Raw genomic sequence first — 22,658 nt, 5'->3', positions numbered from 1 at the left:
TTTTTATAAGATTCCATATATATGTGTGTTAGCATACGGTCTTTGTTTTTCTCTTTCTGACTTACTTCACTCCTACCTAAGGAGACAAAAGACCTGTATGCAGAAAATTATAAGAAACTGATGAAAGAAATTAAAGATGATACAAATAGATGGAGAGACATACCATGTTCTTGGATTGGAAGAATCAACATTGTGAAAATGACTCTACTACCCAAAGCAATCTACAGATTCAATGCAATCCCTATCAAACTACCACTGGCATTTTTTCACAGAACTAGAACAAAAAATTTCACAGTATGTATGGAAACACAAAAGACCACAAATAGCCAAAGCAATCTTGAGAAAGAAAAATGGAGCTGGAGGAATCAGGCTCCCTGACTTCAGACTATACTACAAAGTGACAGTAATCAAGAGAGCATGGTACTGGCACAAAAACAGAAATATAGATCAATGAAACAGGATAGAAAACCCAGAGATAAACCCACACACATATGGTCACATTATCTTTGATAAAGGAGGCAAGAATATACAGTGGAGAAAAGACAGCCTCTTCAATAAGTGGTGCTGGGAAAACTGGACAGCTACATGTAAAAGAATGAAATTAGAACACTCCCTAACACCATACATAAAAATAAACTCAAAATGGATTAAAGACCTAAATGTAAGGCCAGACACTATAAAACTCTTAGAGGAAAACATAGGCAGAACACTCTATGACATAAATCACAGTGAGATCCTTTTTGACCCACCTCCTAGAGAAATGGAAATAAAACCAAAAATAAACAGATGGGACATAATGAAACTTAAAAGCTTTTGCACAGCAAAGGAAACCATAAACAAGACCAAAAGACAACCCTCAGAATGGGAGAAAATATTTGCAAATGAAGCAACTGACAAAGGATTAATCTCTAAAATGTACAAGCAGCTCATGCAGCTCAATATCAAAAAAGCAAACAACCCAATCCAAAAATGGGCAGAAGACCTAAATAGACATTTCTCCAGAGAAGATATACAGATTGTCAACAAACACATGAAAGAATGCTCAACATCATTAATCATTAGAGAAATGCAAGTCAAAACTACAGTGATGTATCACCTCACACCAATCAGAATGGCCATCATCAAAAAACCTACAAACAATAAATGCTGGAGAGGGTGTAGAGAAAAGGGAACCCTCTTGCACTGTTGGTGGGAATGTAAATTGATACAGCCACTATGGAGAATAGTATGGAGGTTCCTTAAAAAACTAAAAATAGAACCACCATACGACCCAGCAATCCCACTACCGGGCATATACCCTGAGAAAACCATAATTGAAAAAGAGTCATGTACCAAAATGTTCATTGCAGCTCTATTTACAACAGCCAGGACATGGAAGCAACTTAAGTGTCCATCAACAGATGAATGGATAAAGAAGATGTGGCACATATACACAATGGAGTATTATTCAGCCATAAAAAGAAACGAAATTGAGTTATTTGTAGTGAGGTGGAGGGACCTAGAGTCTGTCATACAGAGTGAAGTAAGTCAATTACTTTAAATTTAAGGTTGTTTTATGACACAGGATACAGTCTACCTTGGTGAATGTTCCATACACACTTGAAAAGAATGACTATTCTGTTGTTTTGGGGTGTACTGTTCTCTGAATGTCAATTAGATCCAGTCAGTTGATGTTGTTTTTCTTTTGGTTTACCCTGTTTGTGGCCTAGTCAGCATCGTGAATTTACAGGCTTATGTCTTTTGCTAAATTTGGGAAGTTTTCATCCATTGCTTCTTCAAATGTTTGTTTAGCACTGTAGTCTTTCTCCTTTTGGGACACTGATGATATGTATATTAGAACTTCCATTGTCCCACAGGTCCCTGAGGTTTTGTTCATTTGCTTGCCAGTCTTTTTTTCTCTGTATTGTGCAGATTGGATAATTTCTATTGTTCTATCTTCAAGGTCACTGATTTCTCCATTCCGCTGTTGATTCCATCCAGCGAGATTTAAATTTTGGTCACTGTATAATTTGGTTCTAAAATTTTAATCTGTTTCTTCTTTATACCTTCCATTTCTTTCATGATTCTTTATATTTTAACATTTGTTTCAACAATGTGTATAACTTTTCATTTAAGTTATTTTATAATAGCTATTTTGAAGTCTTTGCCATATAATCTCCATATCTACTTCATCTTATTGTTGGCAATAATAATATTATTTTCCATGCAAGTTGATATTGACATTGTTCTTTGCCCAGTAATTTCGGCAACAGTGTTAAAAGAATATGTTTCGAGACATGTAGTACTCAAAGATTCTACAAATATTTGTGTATGAGGAAAAAAACAGCCAAAGTCTGTCTTTTTGATGATATACTAAGAATTCTTTTTTGGAAGGTTGTAGTTCAACCAATGTTATATTATTTATCAGGTCTCTTAATAAAATATGTATTTTTAATTGTAATACTGGAAAAGACTGAATTCTCAGGACTAACTACCTGAGACTTCAGTTTTTGTGTTTTTTTTTTTTTTTTTTTTTTGTGGTACGCGGGCCTCTCACTGTTGTGGCCTCTTCCGTTGCGGACCACAGGCTCTGGAGGCGCAGGCTCAGCGGCCATGGCTCACGGGCCTAGCCACTCCGCGGCATGTGGGATCTTCCTGGACCGGGGCACGAACCTGTGTCCCCTGCATTGGCAGGCGGACTCTCAACCACTGTGCCACCAGGGAAGCCCTTGTGTTAGTTTTATACTATGTTCTTATGTGCAGGATAATTTGAAATCAGTCAGTTAATATCATACAATTTTTTTCATTATCAATTATTTTTTTCTTCTATTGGTACTGTTATTTATGTTTAACATGGCACCCATACCTAAGTAAAAGCAAAGATGAAATTCTCCTATTTGTAGAGAAGGAAAATAGTGATTTCTTCTCCTCACATACAAGAACTACCAATTCTTCCCTTGTTACGGGTGATGAGGAGGAGGAAGAACACATGGGGCAGAAGTGGCTTCTCTACTAATTTTGCTAGCTCACTTAATATTTCCCCTGCATCTGTATAGTTAGAAATTGATACATAGAACAGAATAAGCTTTTTGTGACCAAAAGCCATGCATAAATTTTACTAGGATGATGGTGACAATTCTTCAGGGGTGACAGGGTCTTCTACCTGCCCAAATTAAAAAAAAAAGAAACTAAAAACAAGCAAACAACCAAAAAGAAAAGAAGAGACAAAAAGGAAGGAAGGAAGGAGGAAGGAAGAAAGGAAGGAAGGAAGGGAGGAAGGGAGGGAAGGAAGGAGGGAGGGAGGAAGGAAGGAAGCTCTCTCCCATAGACACAAGCATGTCTTTCAACTGAGTCAGAAACACCTTTGCGTTTATTATGCTCAAGGTCTTTTGATTATATACTCTAAGATTGAAGTTCTAGTTCTTCTACTTCCCGGCTATGCAACTTTGTTCTCTGGACTGCTTGCTCAACTCTGAAATAGTGATTACAATACCTCCCCTGCAGGAGTTGCTCTGCATTCCATAATGTATGTTAAAGATTAGAACCAAACATACTGCCTAGTGCAGACTTGGCAATAAATAAATGATAGATTTCTTTCTTTTCCTCCTTCCAAATAGCAATTCTGTTTATTCTCAAACAAAAGTCATCACATTTTAAATTGCTCCAAGGAAGAATTTCCAAATTTCCTGTAGTAACTCATTTCAATTTTATGTAAGAAAAAAAGTCACAAAATATAAGTGTATGTGAATAATGTCTATTTCATGGGGTTTTGATATTGACCAAAGTACCTCCTATTAACAGTAATCCTGAGATATCCCAATAATAATTACAGGTAAGATGAGATGAAAACAGCTCAAAAAATGAAAAAATATCTAGATAAATCTGAGCTACTTGACATTTTGGGGATGGATGGCACTAATAAGATTTCAAAATGAAAGTAACATATTTGGCAAATTAATTACTATGAGAACTTTAGCCTTGTTAAGTATTATTTGAAGCTTTATAACTTAATGAAGATATGAACTATATTTTTGCTAAAAAACAATAAAATTAGGAACTTTTGCTGAAGAACATTAATTTAGACAGAAGAAGATTAATTTAGACAGTGGGCTAAATTTTCGTTTCTTAAAAAAAGAAAAAATAATCTACTTACTTTTAAGATTATGAAGTAACATATCCAGTAAAGTCATAAATTTTGAATATTGAATAATAGAAAAGTCCATTCCTCTCGCCCACAAAAATCCAGATACATAATAATCTAGTAGACTGGCTTCCTTTAAACAGGTTTGAAGATTTCTGAAATTCAGAAACTTTTCCAGTTTCCTGTAACAAAAAGAAAAATCCAGATATTAAAATTGATTAAATAATGAACAGTTCCTTTTCTAAGTTTTGAAAACAGGTATTTTTCTTGAATGAAAATTCTATAATGCTCATAATCTGAAAATATCCATGGTTATATCAAAAGCCGAAGTCAAAAATGGCATTCAAAAGAGAAACAGAGAGAGAGCGAGAGAGCGAGCATGCGTGCAAACTCTTATTGGTCTTTTCTCTACTTCTTGTAAATCTTTTTCTCCTCCCCTCTTTCTTCATTTTATCTTTGAAGTATAGTAAATTTTCGTTTTCCTTTTCCCTCAAATTCAATGTCTTTTTCCATGTATACAATCAAGTTTCTTTTATTTCTGACAATGTTCTGGAACTAGATTGTTAAATATTCATTCTGCTTTCTTTTTTAAAGAATTCCAATTATGTATATTTTACTCATTTTTTTCTATAACTGTAATTTTCTCTTTGAACTTCAAAAAAAATTTAAGTCAATTTCCTTTTCATTTTATATGCTTTTCTTATTACTGTCTTCTATATCTCTTGTGTTTTCAGCAGTGTTAATTCTCCCTTGGGCTGCTTATAACTTTCACCTCTGCGAGATCTCGCCTTTTCTACTTCTTTAAAAAATGTTTCATCACCTTTCCTTATCTCTACCTTGAATTTTTGTATCTGTCTTATGCTCTTGTGATTGCTTCGTAAGTGTTCTTAACTCATGGTAAATATTTGATCATTTTTTGTTTGTTTGTGGCCATATTCTTCTGGTGTATTTTCTTTGCCTGCCATTTCTTTTTTCTATTCTTCAATTTTTTTCTTGCAGTGTCTTTGTATGTAACCTCCTTGCTTAATGCTCAAACCTGGCCATATTACAAGATGTTTTCTATATGATATAATTTTAGTCAATTATTCTAGTTTTTATTCTTTTTTCAGTTAGTGGGAAAAAGGGAAAAAGTAGAATAGGTTCTCTTCACTATCACATAAACAATCTATTTCTTGTAAACATGGAAAGTATCTGCTCTAAGCCTGTGTATTCTGGTCTTGCTATTGCAAACAAGGGTTCTTGAAATGGCACTTCAGGGTTTTCTCCTCACCTGGGAGAATAAGTATATTTTTAAGCTTATTCTCAGATCTTCCACTATGTACATCCTCCTTGTAATTTCTCCTGCACTTCTGCTTGATCTACAGTGTTTCTGGTGGGCATCCTCACAGTTTGTGGTCTGTGCTTTCAGCATCTCCTTGTTAGTAGAAATGGAATTGGTATTGCCTAGATGCTTATATGTGATTTCTGAGGGAATGTCTGTATGAATGTGTGTATGTGTGTTTGTGTGTGTGTGTGTGTGACAACTTTATACTACCATTTACAAAAAAAGAGTCCTTATTATTCACAATACTGAAATAAATTACACAATCAGAATAATGAATACAGCAAGATTAAACAAGTCTGGGAATAAATAAAGCTGATGTTGCGTTTAACTCACTCTCTAATATACATTTCATTTACAGTAGTATCTGCGTAGACCCCAACACCCAAAGTGAGATCTGAGTCTTTTCAGCCAGTCATGCTTCTCATCTCCCTTCTCATAATGCCATATAATGCCTTTCAGTATATGGCATTCTCTATAATAATTATTGATCTACAGTGAGCACTCTCCTAAATTGTTCTAGTTAATTCATAACTAATGGTAAGGGTCATTTTCTTCTGTGGAACAAAAATCAGAAGAGTTAAGTAAGTAGCTTTGGCTGCTGCTGGCAGTTATTTTATAACCATAAGCAAAATCAGTCCTAAGACTAAGCGTTACTTCTTGATACTATTGAGGACTTGAGTCAACCAACCCTGGAGTCAATCTATCTCTGAATGTCCCGTTATGTGATATTTTACATACACGTGTGTGTGTGTCTGTGTGTGTGTAAATGTGTGTATACTTTATTTTTAGGTCAATATGATCAGTTTTTTATGCTACATGCAATTAAAAGCATCCCAACTGATACATTTTGTCAAGCACACAAATCAAATTGTAGATGCAGAAATGAATGGGGAGGCAATCTGGGGAAGAAGGTTACCTCACTAGCCAGGCATCTTCCATTTGCACTGGATATCAGTCAGCAAGATTTATTTTCCAATGTTTAATGTATAATACCATTTATTCTTAAGTAAAAGTCAGTAGGAAAATGTCTATAGTAATAAAAACTTGTGGTATTTTAATGGAATCAACAAATAGGCCAATGGAACAGAAAGCCCAGAAACAGACCCAATATATATGGGAATTGGTATATGACAGAGGTAGTATTTCAAATCAGTGAGGGAAGTATGAATTCTTCAAAAATGATGCTGGCAGCATTGACTATCCACATAGAAAATAAAATACTACCTCAACCAATACATGGATTAACTAAAACAACCCCATTAGTATTTTATTCTGAATTATATTCTTTTGACTCCCTAAATTAACTTACTTTTCACTCTACTGATTTCTGCTACCTAATGTTGCTAAGGAAAAGTCTGAGGCCTGCCTGATAATTTTCCTCTCTAGGTGACTTTCTTTATCCCAGAGATGAGGTAATACATGAAGTTTTATTCTATTAAAATATTTAAATCAAAGCTTTTTTGGGGCAGTTTACAATAAGAGTATATTTGTTTGATACATAGTTTTGAACAGCAACTTTTCTTATTTTATCTTCTATCAAACTTTTATTTTATGAAGTTTAAAGTATTTTTTTCTTATACACTAAGTTAGATGTATATTCTAGCATCTTCCAATTGCTTTAATATGCATTTTGAATGTTTTCTTAAATTTGTTTTCCATTACTGCCTTGATTTTCAGCAAAATAAGTTCTATATTGGATTTATTCTTTACCTTAGTTTCTTGCCTTAGTGTTAAAAGCGTCTTAATTTACATATTTTATAATCTCTTCTTTTATCTTGTTTTATGAAATCAATGCCCTCTTTAATCATCAGCTTTTGCCTAACATTTTCTTCTGTTTACAGAAGTTAGTCTTCCTTCTAAGTGTATTCTTCATCTGCATGTTATTGTTTTAATTAAATATCTGACCTGAATAGTGGCATGTGTTCTTTGCTTTACATTTTTATTTTTTCAATGTTTAACTATATACTAATAGACAATTGCCTAAGAATAATATGAAGTCTCTTTAAGTTTCCTCCACCTTCGCTCTCTTTCCCTAATGTCCCCTCCATCACTTTCCATAGTACCATTTGAATCTTAACCTTCAACTTGAACTGCAGGCTAAATATTTAACATTTCTGTTCTTCATTCAGTTATTTCACTCCAAAGGAAACTAAGCAGGGAGGCATTAGGAGCAAGACACTGCTGTGGTTTGAATGCAAAGTTTCCATGCATTTTACTGTTAAATCTGTAAGCTTTTCCTCTGGGAATAAAGGGAGATGGAACAGGGGAGAGGGGAGAGATGGCCACAGATGTAGCATGAGAGAATGTAAGGAAAGAGAAAGATGCTTAATGGTGATTTAGGAAGTTTTGCTATAGTGATAGGTGATGTAACTACCTACTTTGTCTCACCAAGAATTTCAGTAAAAATATTACATTATTCTTGCCTGCTCTTGAAATTGGAGTGCCTTTTATTTTTTAAATATGATGACATGCAGAAATAAGCCTTAAGGCAAGAGCTGAACAGCTCATGGAAACCAATTATAGAGAGGTTATTAAAAGATCTCTCCACCTTACTTCTGTGTTTAAATAGTTATTTTCAATTTAGTCCCTATCCTTTTTTCAAAAGGGATTTGGGTGGATCTGTAAATAAAATCAGGGTTACATTAAAACATGAATCATAGATAGTAGTTAGGAAATGATGAGAAATGTACCCAGACATTTAACTTTGCTTGAAGTGTATTCCAGAAATATATTTTAATGATACTTTAATGTTTCATTTGGTTGGTTGCTTTTATGCAACAAAATTTTTAAAGGTAGGGAAATGTGCTAATGTCCCATAATTTATTTTAGTAGGTTTATAGCTTCGTAGACTGTATGATTTTGGCATACTTTTGCCACTTGGTGACGTGATACCTCAATTATATTTCTGTCATTTTGAAAGGTGTATAATCCCCATTTATAATAATGCTATTTTATATGGAAAATGAATGACTGGCTACAAATAATTCAGGATTACTGTTACAAAAATCATGTAAAAAACCTCAAGAAAATTACTTTTCAAAGAAATGGCTCCTGACATAAAACTGTTGTCATTTATCCAAAATCGATGCCCTAAAATTTGAGATTACTTCAGATGAATTCTATTAATGAGATGGTCATAGGCACACCCTAAAAGAATGACCTTTTAGGTCAACCTGCTGTTAAACCTGGTTGTTTCTATACAGCAGCTAACTTCTGTATCATTTACTTTCTTCTAGACCTCACCTCTTACATATTAAAAATACTTTGAGTTTAGATATTTAACAAAAAAGAGAGCCAGTAATTGAAAAAGAGAAAAAGATTGTCACAAAAGATGGTCATACACAGTACAACTTAAGATGTGATGAGAAATACACAAGTCTAAAAAGCGTTTGTTTGCAATAAATTTTATTTAATATTAACTGCATTTAATATAACATCTTGTATTTATTATTTAATACAAACAAATTATAAACTATATTAAATATATGTCATTTACACTGTATTAATCTACTATCTGCCTAGTTTTTTTTTGTTTTTTTTTTTTTTTTGTGGTACGTGGGCCTCTCACTGCTGTGGCTTCTCCCGTTGCGGAGCACAGGCTCCGGACGCACAGGCTCAGTGGCCACGGCTCACGGGCCCAACTGCTCCGCGGCATGTGGGATCTTCCCAGACCGGGGCACGAACCCGTGTCCCCCGCATCGACAGGCGGACTCTCAAACACTGCGCCACCAGGGAAGCCCCCTGCCTAGTTTTAAATACCTATTTTTTGCATTTCAATGACCAACATTTGGGGTTACCTAGAAATCGAAGATAATAGTTACTTGAAGCTTAATCAGTGATATTAATACAATAAATGCATTTTTCTAATCAATTCTGACACTAAAAAATAAGAATTCCCAATGAGCATTCATTTCTATAAATATGGTAACATCACCATAAAATTCTTAAACCTGTGAAATTTTTAACTGAGTAATACTTCTAAAAATGCAGATAGTAAGTAGTATGACCAAATCACAGATCACCAGGATTTCTAGCAGGATTTGAAGGCAGTGGAGGCGAAGAGCATTTCAGGATAAGGCCTGTCAGTGTCATTTGCCTGCTCTTAATATGCCTTCCCTTCTCAAATCTCTCTTCCAGCAAGTACATCTGTCATATATTTCCTTCTCAGCAGTAAATCACCTCTATTCCATAATATTTGTAAGATTTGCAAATGATAACCACTGACGAAGTCATTTTCCATTTGCCCATTATGGTCGACAATGCTCGGCTTACATCCAGATGACCGGACTACAGAAATCTTACCCTGGAACATTACAGTCCAGAACATCATCACATTGTCCCCACACTCCACACATTATAACCGATCAGGCTTCCATTATTAGAGTGAGATAATTTTTAAAATGAATGATTACTAAAAACATCTTTTCAGAATTTGTGTGGTGGATATATCTGAGTATATATTAGAGTCCTAAGTAAATGATCTACTGTAGAAATCAATGGCCTTAAGAATAGGATGTACGTATATTAGAACTGATACCTATAAATTCAGTTATATTCACATATTTAAGCAAAATGTATGAGATTAGAATACTTAGCATAGCTTCATATCCAATAAAAATCACAGGTGGATGGCTAATATTCAGGATTTCCAAAATTATAAAATGTATTCACTATTAATATTACAGAAAATACATCTTACTCTTGTCATGATGAGACAGAAGACCTAAAGGTTCTTGTGCATACTGACAGTTTTACAAATGAAAGAGAAAAGAAGATGGCATATGCTAATGGCTGCTTTTAACAATAAATCCCTATTCTCTGTTAAGATTAGCAAGTTGGTTGAAATCCATTTCTCCCATAAAGAAGGCTGCTGAGCAGTGGAAACAAGTCAGTTGTTTGAGAATTTTTGTGTTCCACAGTCTGGATATATATATCTGTGCAAAATATAATAACAAATATTTTGGAAATAGGTTTAAAATGTGTAATAACATATCATGACCATTTATAGATGCAGAACTAGAACTGTTCCATATTTGGTTGTAATATTGAAGTACTTACTGTTGAACTCCATCTACATCCTCTGCTAGCATTTCGGTGATCTGGGCAACTGAAAGAAAATCTGGACACAGAATCCTTTCATGTTCCTGGAATTCAGTATCCTTCTACGAAAAAAAAATGTGGAATAAGTTATTTCAATCACGTTTCACATATTAATCCCAATGATATCAAAATTTGTTCTTACTTTTGTCTCAGTGCTATCAGGAAAAAATTTAAAAACAACAGTCTCCTAGATAATCTCTTTTCCCTTCTGTCTTTAAGTAATGGTACCTCTCTTCTGAAAAGCTGAATCGTTAGTCAACCTGTCTTTTGTGCATATTTAAAACTGGGTGAGGTGATGGTTTTCAATTAACAAACATTTTTGAATATATATTCCTCATTGAACTTGGGGCACAAGAGGAGGCAAAGACAAGTAAGAAAGACTTGTTATCCTCAAGAAGCTTAACATCTTGTAGAAGGAACAAACTAAAAGTGACTTTAAAACAAGGAAACAGAATAAGTGAGCCATAATAAAGATGTCATTCAGTCTAAAGGAAGGAAGGGACAACAAGGACAGCAACAGGACAAGGAAAGTCTACAGAGAGAAATAGCCTTTGTGAGACTGAGCATGGATAATGTCCCAGGTGAACGACTCAGCAACACCAAGGTGATAAAGACAGGACAGTTGGGTACCGGTTCTGTAAATACAAAGTAGTTCACAGTGGTGCCTAGGGCACACACAGGGGACTAGTTGGACCTAAGTGGAAGGTGGGCATTGGAAATATATCACAGGAGATCTTAAATAATTTAATAAAGATTTACTGAGTGATTACAATACACAAGATACTGCACAAGGCACCATACATATTTTAGACCATGGCTGGTTGAAGAATGACAGGCTGAAGAGTTTGTTCTTTACGGGCAATAAGGGACCGTGAAGTTTTTGAGCAATGAAATGACAAAACTATGCTTTAATGAAGGGTACTCTGTAGCAGGGTGAAGGACAAAAAGGAAGAGTTAAATGAAAAGGTTGTTAGAACAGTTCAGGAATGAGGCATTGGGCTGCACTGGGCTCCCAGCAGTGTGCAGAACAGAAAGGGATAAATACAACATATTACATTTGGGGGACTAAAGGAGGGAAGAATGAATGGAGAGTCTGAGTTTCTGAAATAGGTGACTAGAAGAAAAAGGTGTTGATACTCAGGGCCTCCAACAGCACATATGCCACCTTTGTGTGAACTAGACAAAGGCATCCTCTCTGGGTGGAGGAAGTACTAAAGGCTTAAGGTTGATGCAGTCCTGCACCCAAGTGCACCACTTGTGAACAGAGTGTAGTTTCAGCTCCTGCTCAACCCTCAGCTGAGTCCTTTTGTTCAGAGTACAATCTGTAAAAGCATATGTGACACTCTTATCACACCAACACAAATAAGAGTTTTGGAAGATGATGCTAGTTTTAAGAAGGCAAGATGATGAATTTGGTTTCAGTGGTTGAATTTTAGGTGGAATATACATAGAAGAAAGAAATGTTTAGAGGTTAATTAGAAATCCTAGAGTCAAGAAAGGTCAAGTTTACGGATGTTGGTTTAGGAGTCACTACAAGTATGAGAATGGATGAAACTGCCCAAAGCTAGAGCATGAAGAGAAGAGCTGTGAATGGGGGATGGAAAAGAAGACTGAAAAAGAGATAAGACACCAGTAGCTCCATGAAAATAAAGGATTGTGAGATTTACGCCAGCCAGAATGGCCATGATTAAAAAGTCTACAAATAACAAGTGCTGGAGAGGGTGTGGAGAAAAGGGAACCCTCCTCCACTGTTGGTGGGAATGTAAATTGGTGCAGCCACTATGGAAAACAGTATGGAGGGTCCTCAAAAAACTAAAAACAGAGTTGCCATATGACCCAGCAACCCCACTCCTGGGCATATACTCAGAAAAAAATATAATTCAAAAAGATACATACACCCCTATGTTCACAGCAGCACTATTCACAATAGCCAAGACATGGAAACAACCTAATGTCCACTGACAGATGAATGGATAAAGAAGATGTGGTGTGTGTGTGTGTGTGTGTGTGTGCGCGCGCGCGCGTGCTGGACTATTACTCAGCCATAAAAAAGAATGAAATAATACCATTTGCAGCAACATGGATAGACCTAAAGATTATCATACTAAGTAAAGTCAGAAAGAGAAAGACAAATACCATATGATAACACTTATATGTGGAATCTAAAATATAACACAAATCAACATATCTATGAAACAAAAAGAGACTCACAGATATACAGAACAGACTTGTGGTTGCCAAGGGGGAAGAGGGGTAGGGAGAAAAGAACTGGAGTTTGGGATTAGTAGAGGCAAACTATTATACACAGAATGGATAAACAGCAAGGTCCTATTGTATAGCACAGGGTACTATATTTAATATCTTGTGACAAACCATAATGGAAAAGAATATGAAAAAGAATATATATATGTATAACTGAGTCACTTTTCTGTACAGAATTAACACAACATTGTAAATCAACTATACTTCAACAAAATTTAAATAAATACATTTTAAAAAGGATTGTGAGATTTGGGGGAGAGATGGGGCAAATGTTTTTAATTCAACAGTCATTTAGTTTTCCATGTGAATAAGCTCCAATGAGTAAGAGTAGGAAACATTTTGCTATAGTTAAGAAGATCACATTCCAAACTTGCCTTATTTCAAGAACAGAAAAATCCCAAAGCTAATACTCATTGGTAATGAAAATCAGTTTAACGTTTGTAATTTAATATTAGGTTATTATATTTTTATTTTTAAAAATCCAACTTAGAAATAAAATATGCTATTTTATTAGCTATCTTTTCATAATCTTAGAGTTGGCAAATTAACCTAAAGTAGGTCATACTATTAGATTATAAATTTAGTATGAAAAAATATTTGAGTATCTAATATAATACCTCGCACCTAGTAGGCACTCAGACACTTGTAAATCAAATTAAATGCACTCAGTTTTTAGACAGAATAGTATTTTAGTCCATAATGTATGGCTATATATTTGTTTAAATATTTGTTAGTTACATGTATTTTTTTTAAATTATTAGCAGTAAAGTATAATTATTACTACTGTTAATCCCATTAGATTGTAAATTCCTCAGGGACAGTCATTCAATCTTTTACTTCTTTTTAGAATTCTGCAGGTCCTAGTTAGGTCAACATAGGTTGTTTATCAACTGTCTGAATTCATCTCCATCCTGTGATGACACTGTTAGATGATGGAGCATGATAAAAAGCAGGACCTGGATTTGGAGATCTCATGATGGTTTGAATATTGATGAATTCTGTGACTTACAGCAAGGCATTTGAACCTAAATTTGGATTCATGTTAAAAAATCATTCTGATATGTTGTACTACATACAAGATTGCTATCATTATTCATAATGAATAAAGATATATATGAAAGGTACATTATACAGACATTCAGATCAATTGTATTAGATTTGAAAATTTTCTGAACAGGAGAAAATAGGTCACACAAGCACTGAAAGAGAATACAATAATCTAAATCTTTTGTACAATAATAATTCTAGCTAAGGTGCCTAATATTAGTGCCTCATTTTTTACTAAAACTTGATAGCTTAAGATAATCATCTTGTAGGAGGGTTTGCCTCTGGTTTTTTGTTTTCTTTTGTCTTAAATTGAATTCCTGGACCTATTTTAAACGAGAGCTTTTCTTTTGTTTGTTTATATACTGCCATGTACCTAGAAAGGATATAAGGTGGTTAAAAATCTTTAATCTTTTGATACATACATTCTGATTTGTAAAAATTAAAGATACAATGGAAAATTCATGAATAGGTTAATAAAAATGTAAATATGTAATTACCACTTTCTCTGTAAAATTACATCTCTGACTAGGAAAATACGTAAGCTAAACTGCACTGTAACTCATTTTATTCCACCACCTGCTGGATTTTAGCTGTTATTCCAGAAGCATTAAAATTGTAAGCCTGATATTGTCAGATAACTTCTTCTCTGAATTTTTTTCTCTAATGTAACCTCAACTTTCCACATTTGTACATATGTCTTTCTTCTAGAATTTAAGCCTTTGGGGGCACCTTTGTATCCATCAGTGGTATGTCTTACAAGACTCTTAATAAATGTCCACTAAAAAAAGATAGCACAGTTCACCAAAGATGCCTAAGAGGTGTTTCACAGTCTTAGAGAACAGAGAATGGTCTACAATTTCCACATTTTGAAAGGCTTTCTTCAAGCCTGAAAATAAATGAACTAAGAAGCAGCGCTGTGTTGAGCCATGTTGGAGCCTGAGGCAAAAAGGAAAAATCAGTAATAGTGATGCTGTCTTTATTTAAAATTTAGATCTATTATGGACTTTTTGCATTAATTTTGGTTTTTAAAATATTGCATTAAAATATAGTTTCTCTTGACTACTGAATTTTTTGGCACCCCTCACTCACCTCACTATAGTCCTGGACACCATAAGGAGCCAATTTAAGACAAAAAGTAGATGAAAGAAGAATAAATAAAAGCAAGAGCTAGTTCTTTAAAATAATGAATAAAACAGGCAAATCTTGGGCAAATGCGATTAAAGAAAAAATAAATACATGCCACATTAAATGAAAATACATTTGAAAATTACAAGGAAATGGGTGATTTCCTAGGAATATATACGTTATCAAATTTGACCAAGGAAGGGTAAGGGAAGAAATGGACCTGACCAAACATGAACTAAACTGGAAGTCTACTTTTTAAAAGGTCACCATGTCCAGATAGTTTACACTTGAAGTTCTATTGAACAATCAAGAACACATAAATTCTGTTAGTCTAATAATTATAGACCATAGATAATTCATTTTTTAGAAGCCAGCACAGGCTATACACAAAAACCTGAATTAGCACAGAAAGGAAATTATAAGTCAAAATCATTAATGAATTCAGATGCAAAAATTCTAGTTAAAATAATACCTTAGAACACTGAATCCAGCATTGTACTAAAAGAATAATAAGCTATCATTATGAGCAAATAAGGTTAATTTCAGAAATGCAAGGACAGATTATCATTAATAAGTCTCATATACTTAAGACAAATTAAATGATAAAATAATATGATTATAAAAATAAATAATAAACAGGCATTTGTAAGAATTCAGCAGCAAAACTCTCAGTAAAATATGAATTAAAAAAAGAAAAGTTAGGGACTTTCCTGGTGGTCCAGTGGTTAAGAATCCTCTTTAGGGCTTCCCTGGTAGCGCAGTGGTTAAGAGGCCGCCTGCCGATGCAGGGGACATGGGTTTGTGCCCGGGTCCGGGAAGATCCCACATGCCACGGAGAGGCTGGGCCCGTGAGCCATGGCTGCTGAACCTGCGCGTCCGGAGCCTGTGCTCCGCAACGGGAGAGGCCACAGCAGTGAGAGGCCCGCATACCGCAAAAAAAAAAAAAAAAAAGAAAGAAAAAAAAAGAAAATAATCCTCTTTACAAGGCAGGGGATGCTGGTTCAATCTCTAGTTGGGGAACTAAGATCCCACATGCCACGGGGCAACTAAGCCCGTGTGCCACAACAAAAGATCCCGTGCCCACAACTAAGACCCGACACAGCCAAAAAATAAAAATAATATTAAAAAAAAGAATAGCTAAACATAAAAAAGATTATACGCCAAAAAATTATATTGAATGAAGAAACACTGATGTATTCTTATGAAAACCAGGAACAAAAAAGGGATTCTGGCTAGTAACATTATTGTAATTAAACTCACTATAGCGAGTCTAATAATATAATAAGAAAATGAAATATGTGGCTTAAATATTAGAAATGAGGACATTAAAAAATCTTTACTTGAAGATTACATGGCTGCACACCTAAGAAACATGACATTGTACTAACATGGTCTGAGCTAATAAGAAACTTCTAAGATGGTTACATATAACATAAAGATACAAAGGTTAACTGCTCTCCTCTGTATTAGAAACTAATTATAAATGTAAATGGCATTAAAATTGATTAAACTGGATTAAAAATATATAAGAAAGGTATAGTACCTAAAGAAATTATAAACTTTATCAAAGTTTAATAACAAGATTTGATAAAAGAGATTTATTGGAAACCTTTAAATTAAAAAAAATTATGCCTCCCTGGTGGTGCAGTGGTTAGGAATCCACCTGCCAATTCAAGGAACACGGGTTCGAGCCCTGGTCCAGGAAGATCCCACATGCCACAGAGCAACTAAGCCCGTGCGCCGCAATTATTGAGCCTGCGCTCTAGAGCCCGCGAGCCACAACTACTGAAGCCCGTGCGCCTAGAGCCGGTGCTCCGCCAACAAGAGAAGCCACCACAATGAGAAGCCCGCGCACAGCAACGAAGACCCAATGTAGCCAAAAATAAAATAAATAAAATTTAAAAAATTAAATCCTTCCCACATTACAAGTATAATGCAATGACAATCTCAAATCTCAACTGTATCATTCTGTATCATTTTGTAACTATTGAAATCATTTTTTCAAGTTCTTATGGAAGAATACATACATTTTGAAAAAGAAAAATAGTGAGAGGGACCTTTCCAAATCAGACATTAAAGTTAAATATAAAGTAGTTTGGCAGTAACACAAGAATGGACAAACTAGTCAGTGTAAAAAAATAGAGAATGGAAATTCAAAAATATACCTACATGTATAAATTTATACATATACATATATAAATGTTGGATTCTCTATTCTGTTCCACTGACTCTTCAGCCATTCTTGTGCCCATTCATGTACATATGTAATGTGATAGCGGCAGTCAGTCCATTCTCCATGGGAAGAGAGTATGGCTTATTTATAGTAAATGAAACTGGCATAATTGATGGTTCATGTCTAGGAGAAAACAAAATTAGATCCTCATTTCAAATATACAGTACATCCATCAAAAATTAATTTTAGCTGTGTTAAAGACCTAACTTTAGTAAAATAAAACTTTAAATATTAGAAAAAAATTGAAGATGATTTGTGCAACCTGAAAGGGAGGATAGAGTGGGGAGAAGAAGCAGGAAATAAGAATAAGATAGGAAACCCAAAGACTAATGGTAAGATAAAAGACAAACCCAAATGTTTGTCAATACCTCCAAGCCCAAGGCCAATATTTCCAGAGGTTCTAAGTGTCTGATAAATAATGATACTGTATATTCACATTTTAAGGAATATTAGCACTGTTTTTTCAACAATATTTTAAGCAACTTTTTGGCAACCTCCCATAGCCCTGCACAGGTTGATCTACACCATGTGCTGTAAATGGCTTCAATAAATACCTCATGAATGACATTGCAACTGCAGGAAACTGGTCATCTTGGTGCCCAAGTTGAGCCCCAAGTGTTTCTCTCTAACCTGCCAATGACGGGGCGGGGGCTATTTTCAAGGTCCGTAGGGACCGCCTAATGTCGAGAGAATTGTCTATGGCCTCCCCCAAACACACTGAGGCTTTTACCACAGGTGATATCATCTTTCCACTCAGGATTATGTAAGTGTCCCCTTGTCCTGAGGAAGTCCCAAAGGCATTGAATAAATGTCATCTGTTAGGGGATTTGTTAACACTAAGGGAAATTATTCAAAAGAAGCAATTGGGAAATAATCATTTACATTTTCTTTTAGGTCTCTGATATGCGTTGTAGTCCTTTTACATATAATACTTAAATGATTACATGTCCCAAATAGTATTTTTGAAGATATTAAGAAAGTCAGCTTTTGAACAAACTATCAATAAAAGACTGATGATTGAATTCTAAGTATTCATTTACAAACTCACTTATAAATTAACTTAGGAGAATTTATAAACTCCTTTCAGTTACAGATATATACGTAGGAAATACTTATTTTCAGACTGTCGTCATTTCTCTAGTCTTGTGCATTTAAATAGATATCTCCCAAATGTTTAGTCTTACCTTTTAGAAGGAGGCATTTACTCCCATGTTACTAAAGAAACTGGACTGTTGAATTCAGAAAGTTGGCAAAAGAAAGTTTAAGCAATATTACATAAGAAATATTTTCCTGGACCTGCATCTCATGTCTGCTTGTTCAAGGTATCTTATAGAGCAGATTTTGAGCTGTGATAACTACATTCCTGGCATATGTCAGACCCTCTATAATTTCAATTAGTTAAGCTATATTTTTACTGAGTGCCTACTATATGACTGGGATAATGTGCTGTTTTTATTTTAGGTACTGAGAACAAACAACAAACGGGAAACCTCAGACTATTGGAAGCTTATGCTTTATTTCCAATAGACTTGGCAAGAAAAGAAATATTTCACTACTGCTTGGCTCAGATGACTGGATGGTGCACTGGCTAAGTCAATTTGGATAAAGAATTATTAAGAAATAATACTATAAGGGACTAGGTCTTGGGGGATCAATTCAGTAAACAATCTGACCTGAGAAGAACCTTTCAGTACCTAACTGAAAAGATGTAGCCTTGGGAACAGACACACCGAGAGAGATTTTTGCTGTCTTTTCTATCTAACCCCTGAAACCCACAGTGGGCACAAATGGGTGGCAGGCAGGACTTATTCTAATGAATGACATAACACTAGGGATCAACTGTCTACTCCATGAATTACAGGAACTCTGCTTTCATTAGAATGGAAAATGGAGTTTTGACCATGCAGTGTGTTAATCTTAGTAAATGAGCACAGTTAAGTGAGTCCAAATTCCAACTTGATTTGTTCGGTTTGTTACTAAAAGACTATTGATTGTCATGGGGAATACTTGCTTCTCCAAGAAGTTTACAAAAGTGCCCACTGACAGGGTTAAGATGGCAGATAATCACCTAACGTCTATATGTATTCGTTTGACTCATCCATTATAAAAAGTGATTATTTTTTTCCTGGAACATGGCACTTCTTCGTATCTTTTAAAAAAAGAAAAATTATGGGGTATTTTTTTCTGAAGTGCAGGCTCATTAACCCCAAATTATCAGTCTTTCTTACAAAGGACATTATCTACATGGGAAACTATATATGTGGGTGTACACTGACAACTGTACATTCTCATAAGTAAGTTTTTGTATATATTTAAATAACACGATTTAATTGGGAAATTTCCTATGCCACTTTTGAAACTATATTACTTACATTAGAGATCACAAGGGAGTAACTGGGTTAGTAACCAGTTTATCACATTAAAATGTATTTTTAATGTATGCTAATTTCAAAAGGCTCATAGGAGAATCCACATGCTTTAGTGGTCTGCACACAGTATTGGGAAGAATGGCTTGGGAATGACTTGCACATCTCTCTCTGGGCAAGGCACTGAATTCACTGGCTCTGCGTTTCCTCATTTATAAAACTGCAGCTAATACATATCTTCTGTACAAAAAAAAATGTTATTTACACAAACAAGGAAGTTGAGCCTAGCAATGTTAATTATAACATTATTCACCTTCAGAGTCTTAAAAAAACAGAATTAAAAACTTCTTAGGACAACATGATTGACTCAAGTATGTGAAGATTTAAACATTTTTTAGTAATATCTGGCATATATTCTTAATTAAAATCTCAGGATACAAAACTTGTGAGTAACTCAAGTTACCTAGAACCCATTTATTACTGAGAACTGGTGTTCGGAGGGGCCTGAGGAAAAATCTTTATTTTACACAGGAAACCACTGGAGGCCCATGGGCGTTAAATACTTTTCCTAAAAACAAGGGGCTGATGAGCAACTAAGCCATAACCGGAAGGTCGATTTTCCAGGCGTTCCTCCTTTGTCCCATCTCCTATTATGTATTTATTATTTAGAGAAACAGCAAAATAATAAGGGAAACACTGGCCTTCAAATATCAATCTATCCACTACCAATGAAGAGTAATTATTCCACGACAGCTTTTGAGCAACAGGAACTGTGATCATCTGAAGTGAATTAGTAGTAATTTCCAAAAGAGTCAGGCCCATTCAAGATTGCCAGAATTCCCTTTCAAGTGCTGAGAATCCGGGGAAAAAGGCGTCCTTGTGAGGCCTTTGGGGCAACGAATGAACCGTCCAACGGAAGGATTTCTAGTTTACACTCGAGAGCACGAGGCGCGTCGAGCGGCAGGGCTCGGGGAGCGCGGGGCGGTGGCTCCGGGACCCCCTCTCACTCCCCCGGAGCCCGCGCCGCCCGGGACCCGCTCCCAAACCCTCCGACACTCGGGTCCGCGCACCCAACCCCCGGCGGGAGGCGCCTCCCCGGGACCAGCCTCGGCCGCGGGCAGGGGGCGGGCGCTCGGGGGTCGCGGGTACCGGGCAGGGACGGCGTACCTCCGACTCGGGCGTGGTTCCCGCCGGAGTCATCCCCGCGGGGGTCGTCCCCCCGGGAGTCGTCCCCACAGACGCCGCCATGATCCAGCCGCCGTACGGCGGCCCCTCGTCGCTGGGGCAACCGGGGCGGGGCCGGGGTCGCTGGGCTGGGGAAGTGAGCACCACGCACAGCGGCTTCCGGTCCGGAACCGCGTCCCCACCTGGGAGAGGGTTGGGACCTGGTGGCGTTGGGAGCGGGAGACACGGGTCCGGCCGCTGCGGGGCGCTCTGCCGGAAAGGCCTGCGGCGGTGCCTTGAATCACCGAGTAGAGACAGACTCGTTCCTTTCAGTAAGAGTGAAAAAAAAGAAAAAAAAAAAGAAAGCAGTTTAAACGAACTAGTGTACGTGGAAGTGAACACTGCGAACACATAGCAAGTTCTCAATAAGTATTAAAGTGAGATATATTATTGGAATTGACACTTGATTGACATTTGATATTAAGGAATTGTTATTTTAAAGTGTTAGGAGGTTATTGTCATGTTTACAAGGAAAAACCGTCTTTATCTTCTAGAGACAACATGCTGAAAGATTTAGTGATGATGAAATGGTAAAATGCCAGCGATTTACTGCAAAATCATGACGGGTAGATGGATAATGAGTGGAGGTATAGTGGAAGAATCAAGACTGGGTACATGGAGGGGGTGTGGTCATTACACTATTATTTCTACTTTATATATATTTGAATTTTTCCGTAATAAAAACATTGAAAAACAATACATTTAGTAATAGTATCAGTAGTCTTCTCTGGATGATAGTACCTGCTTTGATAATGAAATGTGCTTTGCTTATATTAACCTGTGTGGGAGTTGCTATGCAGGAAGCTTACTGCAAAAAATCAGACATTATTTGAATGCTTCACTTTCGCCATCTGTAAAATGAGATAATGACAGTGTCCGCCTCATTGCATTACTGTGAGGATTTAACATGTTAATATATGGGAATGTTTAGAATAGTATCTGGTACCTGTAGTCAGATATTATTAGGATTAGTATTAGTTTGTACGTTTCTCTTGACTTTAGTCCATCCTGTACAACACCTGCCAAAATAATATTTCCATCATAGACTTCTTACATTTGCCCACTGCCTTTCAAACTAAATTGAACACTTTAGCTTTATATAACCTCATGATAATTGTGCCTTTCCTTGTCTTACTGTTAAGATTTTGCACACAATTTGTACTAACTGGTGTTTATGAATTGTCTCTACTTTTGTATATGTTTGATTAGTCTTTTAAGTGGACTGTGGCGTCCTCCTTTCCTTGATATTTTCATGCCTAAAGAAAATGGTTTAGCTCTTAGTACAGAATATTCACTCAACAATGAGTTTATGATTTCTAACACTGTTTAAAAAGGACTATGTTAGACTTCCTCAGGTAGTGAAAATATAGTCCATTTTTAGTGATTGCCAGAGTTAATACTTAAGTGCTACCACCTTACAAACTCATTACAATGCTTAATTATTTGATTTTTTTCCTTCTGATGGCTACTTCAAAGAAATGGAAAACAACGGGTCATCTTCTGCTAAGTAAGAACCCTTCACATTCTTTAAATTTAGCCTTTGGTACATTGCTAAAGCATTTATTTCTCTAAACTGTAGTTCTAGTTTTCTCAAATGTCTGATTTATTTTCCTGGCTTTTAATTGTTCTGCCATCTCTTTGACAGTTTTTATGTTTTCTTCACCCCTTTTTGGTTTTGGACCCTGGAGCTAGATGGAGGACTCCATTAAAGATGGAATCAATTCTAACAGTGACAGGAGGGTTACCCCAGGGAGGGGGGAATTGTTTTGTAGGAATTTCAATTTTACTGTATTTAATATCATAATTTATTGGAGAAGTCAGTTTTGAGGAGGTAATTTAATTTTACGGGGCACAGTT

General features: G+C 35.8%; 1 protein-coding gene across 1 annotated transcript in view; it reads right to left on the bottom strand.

Moving 5' to 3' along the window:
- CABCOCO1 (ciliary associated calcium binding coiled-coil 1) overlaps positions 1 to 20,978 on the bottom strand; it is a 127,415-nt gene extending 106,437 nt beyond the window's left edge. Inside the window, exons 1-3 of the mRNA XM_022560567.2 lie at positions 20,745 to 20,978; positions 10,503 to 10,606; positions 4,133 to 4,302 (exon numbers count right to left, since the gene is read on the bottom strand). Coding sequence (XP_022416275.1) covers positions 4,133 to 4,302; positions 10,503 to 10,606; positions 20,745 to 20,825 — 355 coding nt within the window. The 5' untranslated portion in view covers positions 20,826 to 20,978. The remainder of the gene's footprint in view (positions 1 to 4,132; positions 4,303 to 10,502; positions 10,607 to 20,744) is intronic.
- Positions 20,979 to 22,658: the final 1,680 nt, after the last annotated feature.

The sequence above is a fragment of the Delphinapterus leucas genome, chromosome 16, assembly GCF_059928025.1.
Source record: "Delphinapterus leucas isolate spDelLeu-1000000601 "Yukka" chromosome 16, BTC_Dleu_Yukka2, whole genome shotgun sequence".
In the NCBI taxonomy this organism is placed as follows: Eukaryota; Metazoa; Chordata; class Mammalia; order Artiodactyla; family Monodontidae; genus Delphinapterus; species Delphinapterus leucas.
The sequence above is the reverse complement of the archived record's forward strand: the minus strand, read 5'-3'. Positions and strand labels throughout refer to the sequence as shown.